This window comes from Cyprinodon variegatus, unplaced genomic scaffold (assembly GCF_000732505.1).
Source record: "Cyprinodon variegatus isolate N-32 unplaced genomic scaffold, C_variegatus-1.0 Scaffold388, whole genome shotgun sequence".
Classification (NCBI taxonomy): Eukaryota; Metazoa; Chordata; class Actinopteri; order Cyprinodontiformes; family Cyprinodontidae; genus Cyprinodon; species Cyprinodon variegatus.
In genome coordinates this window covers 338,770-355,960 of record NW_015150841.1, presented here as the reverse complement: position 1 = coordinate 355,960, position 17,191 = coordinate 338,770, and the positions used below count along the sequence as shown (strand labels likewise).

Genomic DNA, 17,191 nt, shown 5'->3' with positions numbered 1-17,191 from the left:
GGATGGATGGATGGATGGATGGATGGATGGATGGATGGATGGATGGATGGATGGATGGATGGATGGATGGATGGATGGATGGATGGATGAAACTTTCCAATATACAATTATCTGCTCTGAGCATCGATTAAAAGGCTGCAGATTTTTTTTTTAATCCTCTTTATCCAGAATTGAATGCTGGTCATAATAGAGTTGTTTAAAAATTACCGTTGTACTTGGAGGAGCTGAGTAGTTTTCAGCTGTTGATGGTTTTTCATCCGAATACAACAGATCCCTGTTCACTGAAACAAAAAGCATAAACAACCTTAAATCAATGATTGTGTTTTCTTGATCAGATAACAGTCCCAACCAGAATAAGCTGCTCAGTGTGACAGAGGGATCCCATCTGACCTGTGTCTTCTTGACTGGGGTATGAGGTGTATGTCTGGGAGAAGCATCTGCAGATCTGCCAGATCAAGATTCCCAGTGCTGCGAGAAGGAGTAGGATAGAGATTCCAAGGATGCAGTACTTGACGGCTTCTGAGAATGGCATCCTGAGCTGTCCGCTGGTTGAAAGCAGCCCCATATCGACTGGAAGCTCCACAAAAGTCAGCATGTCTCTCTGCATCCATGTAGCCTCTGTGCACTCTATAGAGTGGCGAGAAAGCAGTTTTTTCATTGTTTTGTTATTTTCAAAGGTAACAGATTTTGTAATTTTAAAGCATTTTTGTTTTGTTCTCTAGATAATTTTCAGCCTTTTTTATAAACGTGTGATTTTTTTAATGTTGTTGTTTGTTGATAACATTTGATATGTTTTTAAGTGTTATTGGTTTTGTTTTATATTGTGTGTCTTTGCTTTAATTTCCTGACTCTACTACTTTATATCTGTTTTGTTTCTTCCTCTTCCTGCTGTCAATGAAATCAGATTTGAGTTTGCATCCTACACCACCAGCATTTCTTAGCTCCAACATCAATATTCCGTCAATTTCCTTTTTAAAATAATTTTAAGCTTTGCTGTGGTTTTATTGTTATCAATGCTTGGCAGTGGCTCCCTTCATTTTGGATGTATGTGTCCTAATAATAATTAAAAGAATATATGTCTTTATTCATTCCTGGCTGTTAAACCAGTGCTAAGTCTTTTGTCTCCCTGATACTAGAATACAGTTTAGTAAAAAGAAAAATAAGAAAGAATAGGTGTAAGGCTGCTGCTTGGTTGTACGCAGAGAATATTATCTCCTATCAGATATGCTATAGTCAAATAACATAACTTGCTAACTTACTATGCAAATCGTGATGGGTTTTAGAAGGAGAATCATCACACAGAGAAAGGAATTCCAGTATAAATAAAATATATATCATATATATACATATATATACATATATATAAAACATTCACCAAAAAATTCACTAAAATATAAACAAGTGTTATGCATTTTTGTTCATACCTAGCAGCTTTTATCTATAACTTTAAGGACATGAACATTTACTTACTAAACATTACATGATCTCACTTCTTCTTTTCTTCCAAAAAAGCTTGTTTCCATGCAATAAATCCATATTTAGAGCTCTTAGTTGTCAGAGAAACAGAACAAGTTTCCTTCAAAGATCAACACAGACTAATGTCATATCACTGAAATATTCCTCCTGCTTTGCAAACTAGACACTCTCCCTCCCTCACCTTTCTCCCTCCTTTCACACTTAACGCATGACTTCCTGTAGAGCATTCTGGGAAAACAGGTCGGTGAAGATTTAAATTATGTTTTGGTAAACTTATGATCATAGGTTATGTACCTCTTCATTGGAAAATACATCTGAATCTTTAAAGCCGAATCCAAGAATATGAGTTTAGATATGAGCTAAGGATAATATGGGCTCATATCATAGTAAACTATATGAATCTGCTGTTTTAAGAAAATGTGCATGGTTAAAACAAGCTGGGAACTGGTCTGCATGGATTCAAAAGTTCCAGCCATGCCTAAACATCATGTGTCTATAAGAAACTAATTCCATTTGTAAAGAACCACACAGGCAGAGATCCTTCCCATTGAATATGGCCAAAAAGAAGATTTTTATGTTTTTCAGACTGTCAGTTATCATTGGGATCAAGCCCTGCTGAAGGAAGGTATGCTATGAGGTAATATACCTAATATAGCCCTGAGTGCCAGCAAAATATTTTTAACTAAACTGGTTCCCTGTCTGACAACATTCCCTGTCATGTCATAATCTTCAAGCTTTGGCTTTTTAACTGAGACATGAAGAAGAAACTCTGGGTTTCTGTAATCTCTTTGAGAATCAATAAGCTGACTTTATGGTGAATTTTGTGGGATTATATGAGAAGATTGACAGCTGTCTTAAATCCATCCCCAATATTATCTTTGTTAATCTAAAATTATGGATTTAAAATAGTTTGAAATGTATGTGGAGGTCAATCTTATGAATGTGTATTTCAGACAAATAAAAAATAAAAATTGTAAACTAAATGAAAACTCTCTAATCATGTCTGGGTTGATTAAAGTTTGGGATTATCAACTAATTTAACAGCGCCACTTAGTGGACAAACATTTTTTTAATTTAGTGCAGGTAAAATGAAAGTATTTTCTGTGTTTAATTTCAGAAACTAAAACTCTTATTTAATTGGATTTTGTCACACATATGGTGAGTATTATAATCCTTTATTTAACATCTCAATTGATGGTTATATCCTAATTTTTTTTAAAGTTTTTTTTCCCATTATCTGTACACTTTAATAATCATCATCAACAAGAAATAAAGGCAGATGATATTTGATCTTATGGGTGATAATTCTATAATATATGGCCTAACCTTTTTGTAATATTTGATTTATTTATTTTACTTTTTCCCAGTCATTCAACTTTTTGGATGTCTTATATGTCAACCCATTCTCTCCCACCCCTTGTCCATGAAGAGGCTGGTCTCTTTCTCCAGTGGCCATTAGTCCACCCAATAATGTGATCTTTTCTTAAAGTAATTTACAGTAACTAATTGATTATACCAAAATCATTGTATGTTCTGTATATAAATCTGTATCATTTATCCATCCATCATCTGACAAGGATGACCCAAATTTTATGTTCAAGTTTTTTATTCCAAAAAAGACTAAAACACTAAATATTTTGACCTAATAGGCTGTGACTCTATCATAAATGTGTCTTGATCACATATGTGCCCTCTTTCTAATATTAAAAGGAGGGATGGTTGTTTTTTTATGAAGATGGAGATTCTGAACACATTTAGTTGGATCCCTTTGACTAATCTGATCTCTAACATTCAAGATCTGAAAAAGTCATCACAACACAAATAAGAACATGGATTGTCATTTGAGTTCTTACGTGTTATCCATTTATCGCTTGCTCAAATTGCTGCTCATATTTCAACCAAAAATGACAAAATGAGAACACCATCCATCTGCACAATTACTATATGGTCAGGTTTATTCTTATTTCAAAAAGCACGTAAACTGACAGATTATTGGCCAAAATCATGTTAGAAAATATTAAACATGTAGTTTCTTGTGTTAGAAATGCATATCACGTCTTCCACACATATATTATGGCAGTAATGAGTATAGGTTGCTTTAATAGGACACACGAAGAAGAAGAGCAGCCGGTGGGTGGGTCGAAGAAGAAAGAGTAGCTAACTCTTAGCCGCTAACCACCCGGTGCTGCTTGCAGGGATTGCCTTGCTACATCTGTACATCAACATGGTCCAACTAGTGGGTTCCCTCCGAAAAGAACTGGCTGACTCCCTGTCCAGCTGCAAGGTTCTGGTGGTGGGAGCGGGGGGGATCGGCTGCGAGCTGCTGAAGAACCTCGTCCTCACCGGCTTCAAGAACATTGATGTGGTCCGTTCCGTTTCTGTCTGATGCTAGCAGCTAGCTAGGTCTTTGTGTTGCTCGGGGGTGTGCGGGTTTGAAGTAATTTCTGAGCTGTTTGTTTCAGAGATGAACTGTTTATAGAGATGAAATGCCTGCATTAATTTATCTGAGGCGCCAGAATGGGAAATATATAAACATTACCTGTAGTTGAATGTTTTATTCAGGAATATTTGGCGCCATTACTGCTGCTAAGCTAGCCAGTCTTTGTACTGTGGCTTACTGGCCGCTGGCATGGGTTTAATTCAGGAACGAAATGGTCCTGAAGCTCTTCTGTTTAATACTTTGGCATTTTCCTATGTAAGCAATGAAATGAGCCTTGATTAACAGCCATGCAGCTGAAGTAGATCCATTAACAGAGAAGCAATGAGACAGCTGGTATAAAGAATGGACACCTTTAAACAGTTAACTATAGAAATCATCTTAAAATATTAGTATATAGCCTGAGTTGGCAATTCATCATCACAATTCATGTAATTTAACACCACAATAATCTCATCAATAATAGGGATTTTATGTTGTTGCAGATACATACAATACAAACATACCATATAACCAGTTCTGTAGAACTTCTAGTTTCATTTGAGGTTGATTTGTTATATATAGACCATTATACCTACATTATGGGTTTCATGTGTACTGTTGTTTTAACTTAAAACCATTCCCTCAGGGTCGTTTAATAAAATTATATAATTTGATCACAGATTTTGCTAGGGTATCCTTTCAGTCAGTTGTCTTGAGAAGTCTCCTTCCAGTTGCTGTTTTAACTGAAAGCCGTATATCAGCTTAAAGACAGCTGAATAGAACAGAGAATGAGATACATTGGTGAAGCTGAGGTGACACTTAGGCCATTTGATTCAGATGTGTTGGTCCAGGGACGGAGCAATAAGTTACAGGTAACCTGTCTTTAAGGACTAGAGTGGGAGACCTTGCTGCAGTCAAGCTGTGAGGAAAATAAAATGCAGTGGAATCCGCTTATAGTGATCACGTTGGTCCAGAGCCAATTTGAACACTATAAGCGGTTGATTATTATATCAGAATTTACCGTTATTTCACTTATTTTTTATGCAGAATATCATCTAAATGCCATTTGTGTAGTTTTTAAATGAGAAAAATTAACCGAATAGCTTCCACATTAACAGAATTTTATTACTGTACCATGCAAGTTTAATTACAGTATACTGCGCTGTGCGTAGACATAACTGGTAGCCTGGTGCCGCTAATGCTTTTTTTTAAACAAGTCTGAAGTTTGAAACAAATGGTTTCATAGAACACCAACATAGAAGATAACAGCATAGGCTACAGAAAATTAAAGCTAGCCTACCTCTGTTTTGTGTTGCGGACCTGTTGCGCCGCATTAAGAAATCACCTCACATATTTATCCATGGTTCCCTGGATCAGAGTGTTGTCCAACACGAGTTCACTTGTTTTTCAAAATGATGTAAAAGGTGAAAGTTGTTGAAACCAACATGCAGGAGACCAGTCTTTAAAGTTTAAACTGCATTCCTCATCTCAGCCCTGGAAGGGACCTCCGCGATGATGTCCTCATCCATCACGGGCTCTGACACCAGAGTGCTGTCATCGCTTTCGATCAGCTTATGAATTATTTTTACAAATGTTTGCATTCATAAAATGGCCAAAAATGAATACTATAAGCAGATTTCTTGATTACTATAAACAAATTATTTAAAAGAGTTTGTATTAAATGATTCTGTCCCATGCCTTTTGAACTTTTAAACAAGCAGAAGCACAAGAAACTTACTTATTTAATGATTCCTGCAGATTGACCTGGACACCATCGACGTAAGCAACCTGAACCGTCAGTTTCTCTTTCAGAAGAAGCATGTTGGGAAGTCTAAAGCAGAGGTATGTAACCTCCAAAGAACTGCAGTGTGCTGCATGGGCTCGCATCATGTTCAGCCACATGTTCACTCTGAAATCTGGGGGTTTTCCAGGTGGCCAAAGAGAGCGCCTTGCAGTTCTGCCCCACAGCAAATATCACAGCCTACCACGACAGCATCATGAAGTGAGATTTCCTTTTATTTCTTAAAATGAAATAGATCTTACCAAAATGTGTTTGGTTATTTATTTATTTTTTTTCTAGCCCTGATTACAATGTGGAGTTCTTTAGAAAGTTCAGCCTGGTGATGAACGCTCTGGATAACAGAGGTGACCTGAGATGAGATTTTTTTATTTTTTTTTATTGAGCTCTCCTTGAAAGATGCACTCAGGTGATTGATAAATGTTTTGCTTCTTTTTCCTTCCAGCTGCCCGTAATCATGTTAACAGGATGTGCCTGGCAGCGGACATTCCTCTAATTGAAAGTGGCACAGCAGGGTACCTGGGACAGGTCACAGTCATCAAAAAGGTAACTTGTCAAAAAATTGCCTTTTTATTTCTTTATAAGAAAATGATTTAGAAGGACTGCCCGTATTTACAATGTCCTCTCTTTATGACTGTACTAGGGAATGACTGAGTGCTATGAGTGCGTACCAAAGCCGGCCCAAAAGACCTTCCCAGGATGCACCATCAGAAACACACCATCGGAACCAATTCACTGCATCGTCTGGGCGAAGTATCTTTTTAAGTAAGACTCACATTTTAACCAGGAGGAACCATTTACAGCTGCTGGAACTTGTTTGCACTCATTTTTTTAGTCTGGTTTTGGAATGTATTTTCATGATTTGGCCCATAAATAAATTAACTTTCCACAGAGAAGCTATTTTAACACATATATCTCAGGTATAAAAGAAAACAACCCATAGTTCAGTTTGTTGGTTGTGATTTAAATGTTTGATTTCTAGCCAGCTATTTGGAGAAGAAGATGCCGATCAAGAAGTCTCACCAGATACGGCTGACCCAGAGGCTGCATGTGAGTCTGGCCTTAGAATCGTACTTATAAAAACATTACAAGGTTTCACTGTTTTGGACATTGATGATTAAGAAGCAGACAAATGATTCGGTCAGTTCTGAACTGAGAACACGGTGTCCATGTTGACAGGGAATCCTGAAGAGACAGCAGCTCGTGCCACGGCGTCAGAGAAAGATGGCGACATCAGACGAGTTTCCACCAAAGAATGGGCCAAATCCACCGGGTACGACCCCATCAAAGTCTTCAACAAGGTAACCTGTCTTCTGTGTAACGTTTCATGGAATGCCTGAAGAACATGTTTGCTTTGCTTACTTTATCACAGCTCTGGTGGAATCGCAGCTTTGAGGAGTTTTAGGGTCCTATTTCCCGTTATAGAACACGTTGAAATATCGAGAATAACGCCAAAGCTAGACTTGTTTACGCCTTAATGTTAAGAATAAAGTGGGAAACCAAACCAGATTGCTTTAAATGACAGTGTCAGCAGGATGTCAATGTGCTAAAGGACAAAAATAAATATTATAGTGTTATTTAAATGTTAAGCATAAAGTGTCAGTCTCAGGTGCAGAACTTGACAGTTTCTTTTTACCATTGAATTACTTTCTAAACTTTTTTATTTGTCTAATTTTTCCTCATAATTTGTAATTTTCCTTACTTGTCCTCTTTATTGTTAAAGTCAGGTAGGCAATAAAAAAATCCTTTTCCCTAAGTGACCCAGGGTTTCCGTGGTTAATAAAAGTCATTAAATAATTTTTTTTAATTAAGGCCTTAATTGGCATAATTCATTAAATGTGATTATCGTGGCATTTAAAATGCTTAAAATTTATTTATTTTTTTAATATTTTTTTTTATAAGTTTATAAAAACAATATCATCAGATGTATTGTATCGCAATATATTTGCGCAGAACTATTTCCAGTTGATCATAAAGCCATATGTTCAGAAAAGAAGCTGGAGGTGGAGAAAAAAAGCTAGAGAATGGGGGGGAAGTGCAAATTTCAACAAAAAGTGGCTGGAAAACAAGGATGGGACATGGCTGCAGCCTGTCAACTTTAATGATGACCAAGGATTTTGCCATGTTATTATTAATATATATATATAACAGTCATGGGTACTTGTTGATGGCATTGAGAGCGTTAAATTAGAGTTACTTATTCCTGTATGAACTCTATGACCCTAATACTTGTTAGTTTTTGAGATGACAGTTTAAAGAAAAGAATAATTATATCATGTGGTTATGAACTTGATGGTTAGATTTCCACTTGTAAAGATGAAAGCTCTGTCCTAATCTCTGAGGATATGCCTCATTTGTGCTACAGTTAAAACAGAAATACCAATGAATATTGTTTGCATTAAGACTGCGATTGGCTGTAAAATATGTCATAGTATAATGCTTTTAATATCAGCTATTGTTTATAACTAGTGATTTATTTTTTACCTTAAATGACCCAGGGGGAAAGCCACATTTAAATGAACCTTTTTTTTCATTCTGTGTTTTAATGGTAATAAAGTGTTTATTGCAATATATTATTGTCTAAATGCCCAGCTCTAGATTGCTGTAATCAGTTTTTAAATGTATTTGATATACCTAGAGAAAAGGACCAGAGCTGACGGGGAATGTTTGGGATTTTAAAAGCTGCCAGATCAGCGTATTTGTACCCTTAGTTCCTGTCATTGTGATTTGAGTTTTATTGTGATTTTTATTTAATCTTGTTCTTGTCTGGTAGTTTGTCAGAAACGTGTTAGACTAGGGTCACTGCAATCTGATCTGAGCTCTGATCTGCAGTGATGTTCTCTCCTCTGATTGGCTTTTCTCCAAAGCTTTTCAAAGATGACATCATGTACCTGCTGACCATGGATAAGCTGTGGAAAAAGAGGAAAGCTCCCACCCCTTTGGACTGGCAGCAGCTGGAAAACAGTGGTACGTTTTCATTGTTTTTAAGTAAAGTCAGTATTTAGGCTATGGGTTTCTTTAAAACCAGAACCTTATTTTATAGTCAAACCTGCCAAAACACTGGTTGTCTTTAACTGCACATAATTTCTGCTCAAACAATTGTCTTGTTTCAAATTCATCAATCAAATCAGAGGAATTGGGTGAAATTCTCCTGTCTTCCTCTTAGCTCGTCCTCAGGAGGAAAGTCCAGCATCTTCAGGGTTGAAGGACCAGCAGGTCCTGGATGTTTGGGGCTACTGCCAGCTGTTCCGGCACAGCGTGGAAACGCTGCGCTCACAGCTGCAGGAGAAGGGCGCAGGCGCCGAGCTCGTTTGGGACAAGGTAAAAAAGACGAAACTACATTTCTCTGTTTTAAAACTAGAGTCAGAGCTGTATATCTTTATATCTTCACATACATTTCTCACTGATCTTTTGTTTTATTCTACCATCAAGAAGTATTAAGTATTATGCTTAAAATCTAAGCAAAACAGAGCCATCTAAATACTTGATCCGTTAAGCTAATTCTTTCTGTGCCAGGATGACCCTCCGGCCATGGACTTTGTTACTGCAGCAGCAAACCTGCGTATGAACATCTTCAGCATGAACATGAAGAGCCGCTTTGATGTAAAGTGTAAGTTTTTTTTTATTTCTGGCTGCAGGAAATGTATCACAAATACATTGTCATTGGTTTGCACAATATTAACATGGCATGCTAATAAGCCCCATGATGCTGGGTGCTGTCTCACATTAACACCTGATACAGATCAGGATCTAAAGCAGGCCTGGGCTGGGAGGATATTTGGACTGTATGATAGCCCTAAACAAAAAACTTATGATTGCAGCTCTTGCTTGTTTTATTTTACAAATACTGAATTACTTAATTAAACTGTGGAACAAGAGAAATGCTTGCTAAATCCTGGGCTGATCTTCAGCATAATCTTTAAAGTCGAAGTAAACTTTGATTATTTTCTTAAGTACGAGTAGCAAGAATCCTGGAGGGAACTGTGGATTTATAACATTTGATATTGGTGCAGTTATTTACCAGTTATGTCAGCAGACAGCCCTTGTTCAGAGCTTCAGTCGAATGCTTTTTCTTTCAGCTATGGCAGGAAACATCATTCCAGCTATTGCCACAACCAACGCTGTTATAGCAGGACTCATCGTGCTGGAAGGACTGAAGATCCTCTCTGGAGAGCTGGAATCCTGCCGCTCGGTTCGTTCTGGAGCTCTGCAGTTTTATATTTCACAGTATTTATTTCTCTTAGAGAAGATAACATTCTTCTTATTATAAATGTAATGTTTTGTGTGCCTCTTTATAAAGCTTATTTAGAATAGTGGCGTTAACTTCAGATGTTAGAGTTCGACTCATGGTTTCTAGTTGTCTAAACAAACAGGCAATTCGTTTTTCTATGTTTCATTAACTGTATTTCTTTGGATGGTGTTATAACCACGGCACCCCTCTGCTTTCCTCCTGTTTTTCCCGGACAGATAGCGGTTTGTTGTTTGGAGGAAACTTTTAGCTCAGTGCTGAGGCTCAGAGCTGCAGTCATCCACCAACCACTGCTCTTTTACTGTGACCAACCTTCTAAAACTCTGAAAAAAACCTAGGTTGTCAGTTTGAAGTTTTTTTCTCTGAATCATGTGAATGTCCTTTAATTTTTTTAAAACGTGACTATTTAAAGCACCACAGACAGAGTTGATTACCTAATATGGTTTAATTGTGTGTTTTCAGCTCTTATGGTTTCCTATCAAAAGTGAATGCATGTCTTAACGATACAGCATGCCTCTCCTTCAGTGTTGCAACTAACAATTATTTTTGCCAGGCGGTTAATCTGCAGGTAACTTTTTCAGATAGCAAAATTTCCTTTACTGAAGATTTTTTCTAAACCAGGTGAAACTAAAACTTTTCCATTTGTTGAGTTGTGCATAGAGCATATTGATTGACCAAACACTTGTTTTTTTTATCTTGAAAGCAAAATGCTAGGGATTTTGAAATATGTAGCTGTAAGCAAAGGTTAGGTGGATGTCATTCTCACTTTAGGTGAGTTGTTGACTGTGTTGTGTATTGTACATGCTGTGCTTCTCTGACGAGGGGTTTGGCATTGGTCGGTTGTCTGATGGGTAGTAAAGATCAAAGTTTCAAGGACAGCTAAACTCTAGCTTTCTGTTTCAGTGCGCCCTGCTGTTAGATCAGTATGTATTTGCTAAAGCCATGACAACATGGTCAATATTATGTATCTACGAGTGATTAAGGTCTAAAATGATGCTGCAAATATTTAATTGGCAATGTCAGCATGTCTAATATTCATAGTGCGAAAGTGAAGTAAGGGTTGGTTATGTGCTTGTATATTTTCTGCAAATTTAAATTTGACCATTTACACACTCTTATAGCATAGGATCAGGCTTTTAGCTAGCATTGTGTACAGGCATATATTGTACGGCCTTTACCAAAAAAAAAAAGACAATTGTACATTTTTTGGGATATTTTCCCCTGGAATCTTCACTCAAATTTTCAAAATTTCACTCCACTGAAACATTTTAATGGCTAAATTAACTTAAAATGTCAAAACCTGTAGGCAAAATATGTTTACTTTTATTATTCTGGTGCTTGCAGTTTGTACCACATACCTTTTAGACGCTAACATCTACTTCCAGCTGCTACAAAAAGTAGGGAAAACCCCCAGAGAAGTGACTGGGCCTTAGGCAGCTCTTGCTAGATTCCCAGTGACGGTGCACTGCCATTATGTGGGGGGCTGAGCAGCTCCGACAGCGTAATAATATTTTAATACTTCAGGATCGTAATCTTGATGAACTGACTGCACACAATGTTTTGAGGTGGACTTTCTCACATAAAATTGTAGTAAAGCCACTCTCTGCAATTGAGCAGCAGAAGCACGATGCTACGTTCACACTACACTTTCTGATAGTTTAATTTAACCTATTAAAAATAATATTGTACCTAAAAATTATCTCATGTCTTCCTGATGACGTTTTCAACTCTAGTTTAGCAGATTTTTTAATAATCCGGACAAATAGTTTGCTGTATTACACCTTAAAATGTAGAAAATAGTGCTTCAGAGTCAGAGTTAATTTCGCAGCGTGATGTACCCAGAGGTTTGAGTATTCAGGTACTCTAACAACTGATATCGCCATCATGTTATTTTCTAATATCGTTCAGCCCTGCTTGTGATCCTGTAATCATGGAACATGAGCAGCGTTTAAAGGCGTGGGCCTTGATAATCTATCATCTTTTTTCTTGGTTTCTATAGCTCCCTCTAGGGTTCTTGATCCATGTCCATACAAAGTTATCAGTAGTGTATCTTATGTTGGTGCACAAGGTGAACATATGAGCCGAAATTGAACTGCAACCACCACATGGGGTCATAAAATAAAAGCTCAGGTCTTGTATTTATCAGAAGACCCATTATTTGTAGTAATTAGGTAATTGTTTCTTTTTCTCCAGATCTTCCTGAATAAATGTCCAAACCTCAGAAAGAAACTGCTGGTGCCGTGTATTCTGGACAAGCCCAGTCCGAACTGTTACGTCTGTGCCAGCAAACCAGAGGTCACAGTTAAAGTCAACGTGCAGAAGACAACAGTTTTGTCTCTGCAGGACAAGGTGATGTTTGCATCAAACAGCCACGCAGTGGGTCTTCGCTGCTGCAGGTTTGCAGCATTGGTCTGATGCATTTTTTTGTTCACCTCTTGTTGCATTTCAATCTCTCACTTTAGATCCTAAAGGAACGGTTTGGCATGGTGGCTCCAGATGTTCAGATAGAAGATGGCAAAGGAACCATTCTTATCTCCTCAGAGGAAGGAGAGACAGAAGGTAGGAAGAAACTTAAACCGGTAAAGACATTTTTATTGAACTTGAACATTTGAAACACATTTCCATTTGTAGTTTGACCTGATAGTGAAATATTAATCGGGATTAGCCCTCTTTGTCATAAAGCTTGAACTTCCTTCTCAATAGACTGTTAAATAAGTTTCTACAGTCAAAGGAGTCTGCAGATCTGCTGCAAGATAGACAGCTACAGGAAATCCTTCCTGTCTACAGCTGTTAGACAGGAAGATTTTTTTTGTGAGGGTACATATATAACTTTCATTCCAATACATTTTTAGGAAGCTATTTGTTATTCTATTTTTTTTAACTCGGCTTAGCTTTGTAATCCGCTGTTGCTGTTTTTCTTCCTTGAAATGCAGTTCAAATGCTTCTCCCACAGATAATAACAGGTTTCCTGGATGTTTTATTATTCTATGTTTTTTAACACACTGGGGTCAAATGGAAGCTCATTCTCATTAGGAGGCATTTGCAGAACTTTGACATGCTAACTACCTTCAAGAAGAAGCAAAACATGCAACACGGTATTAGAGATTTGCACGATGTTCCAAAAATGGGGAAAAAACTCGGGTCAGATATTATTTGTGGTTTAAAATGTGATTAAGGCGTTGGTTGTTTCCATCTGGCCAAGTCGTTCAGTAGAACAAAGCAGAGTTGTGTTTTCTTTGTGTTAATAGATTCAACCTTAAACCTCTATTACATAGTGAAAGTGTTGTTTTTAAATGAATGAAAATAAAAATTGCTGTCCTTATTATTTGTGACATTTTTATGCCAAAGTTCTTGACAGATAGAATTGGTAACAGTGATTCTACACATCGATGGTTTCTGAAAGCTATGAAAATTATACAGCAATGTACTAATACTAGAAATTTTGATTTCTACTTTTAAATACTTAAGTACTTTTAAATGAATGTATCTTTAAATACTGAAGTATTTTTAAAGTGAGTACTTCAATACTTTAACTTGAGTAGATTATGACCAAGTAAGATTTAACCATGAGTATCAATACTTTTACTCAAGTACTACTGTTGGGTACTTTTTCCATCACTGCACTAAACAGTTTTATTTTCTTACTCTGGTGGGGAGTCAGCAATGGGTTTGATGTGCACTTGTGGTCGGTCTTTTGGAAGCATCTTTAGAAACGGCCATCAGTGGCAGAGAAATCTGTCCCTGCCTGGTGAAGAAGAGCACACCACATGATGGGGGGCTTTTATTGTAATGTTTATTCTTATCGTGATTAGTTTCTACTCAAAAGAACTTTGATTCGTCTAAATGATCCAATCAGAATCAATGATAAAAACTTGAGGAACCTGCTGAAATATCAGAATTTTTTTATTTTATGTACTATTTTTGTTCTTTTTCTTTCTTTTTTTTTCCCATTAGAGACTCAATACATTATGAGAATATGATTAAATTTGATACTGAGATGTTTAGTGGCCTAAATTATACTTTTGTTATGTAACTGGTGCCATGAAAAAGCTGAATTGAAATCTTTATTCTTCAAAAGGTATTATTTATATTTGTTGTCAGTCACAGCCAGAGAGCTGCCCCGGAAAGGCTGCAAAGAAATAGTTTTATTATCCTGAAATTTGTCGTTATCAGGATTATATCATCCAATATCATAAGATTTAAAGTGCATATCGCCCAGCCCTACACCACACCCACACATACACCCAGATAATCCAACCAATCGTTAATAAACTGACTAATAACATATACAGATGCTATGCAGTACATGGAGGAAAACTCATTTTTCACTGTGGGGAAACTGTAAGGTTATGGATGGGAAAGGGAAAAAAAGGGCTAGTCTTTAAACTTTAGCAATGAACCTCTAAGGTGTAATGTAATATATTGCTCTAAACTGATAGCCTCTATCTGAATGTTTCTGCTTCACCCCCCTGTAAAATGTTGCAGAGAACCATCCAAAACTGCTACCTCGTCATGCATATTCATTAGAAAATCTTAAATTACTCAGAGATCCCAGTGTGCTGAGATGGTAAATAAATGTCCCAGGTTCTACTCTGGTCCACTAAACAAGCTTTATTCACTAAAGCCTTATCCACAGAACCCGACCAGACTGTGGTTCTATTGGATACTGTTTTTTAATCTGCATAATTTTCTCTCCACAGCCAACAACAACAAATTCCTCTCTGAATTTGGGATTCGAAACGGCAGCCGTCTCCAAGCTGACGACTTCCTCCAAGATTACACGCTCCTCATCAACGTACTGCACACGTAGGTGCCTCCATGTTTGTGGAGATTTCTCCAAAAGAGATTTCTCTTTTGGAGAAATTTTCAGAGCAAAGAGAAAATCCTAAAATTTGCATCTTTGTTTGTTGGCAGTGAGGAGCTTGAGCGAGACGTGGAGTTTGAGGTGGTGGGTGAGGCTCCAGACAAAGCTCCTCCCCCTCAGAGCAACAAGGAAGAAGTCAACAGCATCACTAACGGCAACAAAGACTCTGCCCAGCCTTCCACTTCTTGTAAAGGTCTGCATATCCCCATCCTTTTTTTTTTTCTCCAGTGCTGCATGTCTTTCAATCATTTTTCCTTAACAGCAAAAAAGCTGATTATGTGTGCTTTTTGTAAAACACAATTTAAATGTTTGTTTCATGTTTCAGTTTATTTAAAACTAAATGTCTTCACTTTGGTTTTAGTTTGCGTCTTAATGATAACCCGTTTCATATTTGGTTTTAGTTACAGCAGACGATGATGACCTCATGATAATTGACTCTGATGAGGAGGTGGGGGCACCGTCCAGTTCTGCGGCAGTAGCAAGCGGCACCAAGAGGAAGCACCCAGACTCAGAGACCGGTGAAGCCTCCACCAAGCGCCCACGGACGGACCAATCAGCTGCGACAAACTATGACGACGATGACATCATTGCTTTGGACTGAATCCCTGTCGGTCCCATCCGAAGGACCCCAATGTTTTGATTTTTTTGCTTCAAACAGAAAGTAGGCTGAGAGAAATAAACCACCAGTTCAATGAAGAACAATTTCATCTTTAGGTCCCTCCCCTTTTTTTGTGCTTTCATACCCACTTTCTGACATCATACTGTAAATAGTCAATATTTTAACAAACTTTTGAAAATGCAGTCATTGCATATTTTTATTCATTTAGAGTCCTGAAATACTTCTCTTGATGGTTTAAAAAAGTGCTTTTTTTTGTAATTTTTTAAAATAAATGTACTGTATTTCTCAAGCAACAGAAGTCGGGATGGTGGTGGAGGTTTTTTGTAAAGCTCGAAAAAGAATATTCACACAGGAAAAAATACATAAGGTGAGCAGGCAGAGGTGTCTGTAGATATGGGGCCCCTGCGTGTAAAAGCCATTGACGTCTTACGGGTTTGGTGATGAACACAGAGAGAGATTCTGGCCAGTTTGTGCCAAAAGGTTGTTAGTTTGCTACCTCTTTTCCACAGTTGAAACAATTTTTCTGGAAATATGTACCGTCATTAACTTGGTCTAACTAAGGCATTTGCTCTGGAAGAATGCAAAACATTTTCCCCATAGAGAAGCCAACATGGTTCCCAGAGAAAATGCATTCAGCTCTGGAAATATACAGCGGCTTTAAGTGCGACAGACTGAGAACATGAAGGTCAATTTGAAGCTGGACTTTGGAAACAGAAGCATGGTTAGTTACTGTCAGAGGCTGAGCATCTCTGGTTCTATTGTGTTCATTATTTCATTAGTGTTTTTTTTTCTTTTTTCAGTAGCTTTTTGGACCAATTTGAAGAAAATAAAGGCAACCGTTTCTGACTGTTTTCTGGACATTTTCTCTTTTTGCTTTGAAGTTTTGGACCTTCTGACAATAGATAATCACATTTTGGGGAACGTTATGATTGGTGCAATATACAATGTTTTTGAACTATGGAAGGAAGGGAAAGAACCAACACAAGTCCAGGGAACATCTGCAGACTCCATGTAGGTTGCATGTATTTAAGCCCAAGAACATCTTGCTGCAAGTTGACAGTGCTACCAACTGAGCACAGTTCTTTGAGAGCAAAATAAGAATAAGTTGCACTTAGTAAAACTGTTTTCTCTAACAGAGTTCAATAAAGCAATCAATATAAGAGCCAGACCATTAGTACAGAAGTACAAATAGACTAAAATTTGATTAAAACTTTTAACTTATGGCCCTTGACTTAAATCCAAAACACACAAACTATATTTCTGGCATTGCAGCAGCCTCTGCAGACTAGCAGATATTTGGCAGTCTGCTTGTTCCTGTCCATGTATGAAAACAGTCAACAGCTGCTTGTTAGGATGTCTGTGAAGCCTGTATGTTAATGAGGTACCTGATTTGTTCACATTTTATCACAACAGATGAGTAAATTACACATCTTAGGGGTTTTTGACAAAGTTACTGCCCTTTGTTATTTAGATCTGGCATTCTTCATAAAGAGTGATTCAACTCTGAAGCTCGTAAACAAGCTGGAGAAAACTTGGGGTCAAAAGTCAGATAATATCTCTTTGAGTTTTTTCCAACCAGTTTAGGTGAGAAACATGCAAAAAGATAAATGCTGCATTTTATATATCTACACATTATTTTTTTCAGGGTTTCATTTGACAGATGATTGACTTTTCAGGCTGACAAATTATGGGAAAGGGCGCGTTATTAGGGTGATCTATATATTTATATAGACTGTAAATAGAAATATTCACCCCAAAGTATAACT

The 17,191-nt window shown here is 37.4% G+C and overlaps 2 protein-coding genes across 3 annotated transcripts in view; one reads left to right on the top strand and one right to left on the bottom strand.

Annotated features, from left to right (window-relative positions):
• Nucleotides 1-1,615, bottom strand: part of LOC107092633 (synaptotagmin-2-like) — a 7,484-nt gene extending 5,869 nt beyond the window's left edge. For both annotated transcript variants that reach the window (XM_015387217.1, XM_015387218.1), the window contains exons 1-3: nt 1,471-1,615; nt 391-627; nt 208-281 (exon numbers count right to left, since the gene is read on the bottom strand). In XM_015387217.1, coding sequence (XP_015242703.1) covers nt 208-281; nt 391-627; nt 1,471-1,477 — 318 coding nt within the window. In that variant the 5' untranslated portion in view covers nt 1,478-1,615. The remainder of the gene's footprint in view (nt 1-207; nt 282-390; nt 628-1,470) is intronic.
• A 1,985-nt stretch (nt 1,616-3,600) lies between these two features.
• Nucleotides 3,601-16,283, top strand: uba2 (ubiquitin-like modifier activating enzyme 2). The gene is made up of 17 exons (XM_015387246.1): nt 3,601-3,841; nt 5,654-5,737; nt 5,827-5,897; nt 5,976-6,040; nt 6,139-6,239; nt 6,337-6,458; nt 6,676-6,743; nt 6,873-6,994; nt 8,561-8,660; nt 8,860-9,014; nt 9,210-9,303; nt 9,773-9,885; nt 12,136-12,291; nt 12,405-12,501; nt 14,643-14,748; nt 14,857-14,999; nt 15,208-16,283. Exons 1-17 carry the CDS (start codon nt 3,701-3,703, stop codon nt 15,405-15,407), a joined length of 1,938 nt encoding a protein of 645 aa, XP_015242732.1. The 5' UTR covers nt 3,601-3,700; the 3' UTR covers nt 15,408-16,283.
• Nucleotides 16,284-17,191: the final 908 nt, after the last annotated feature.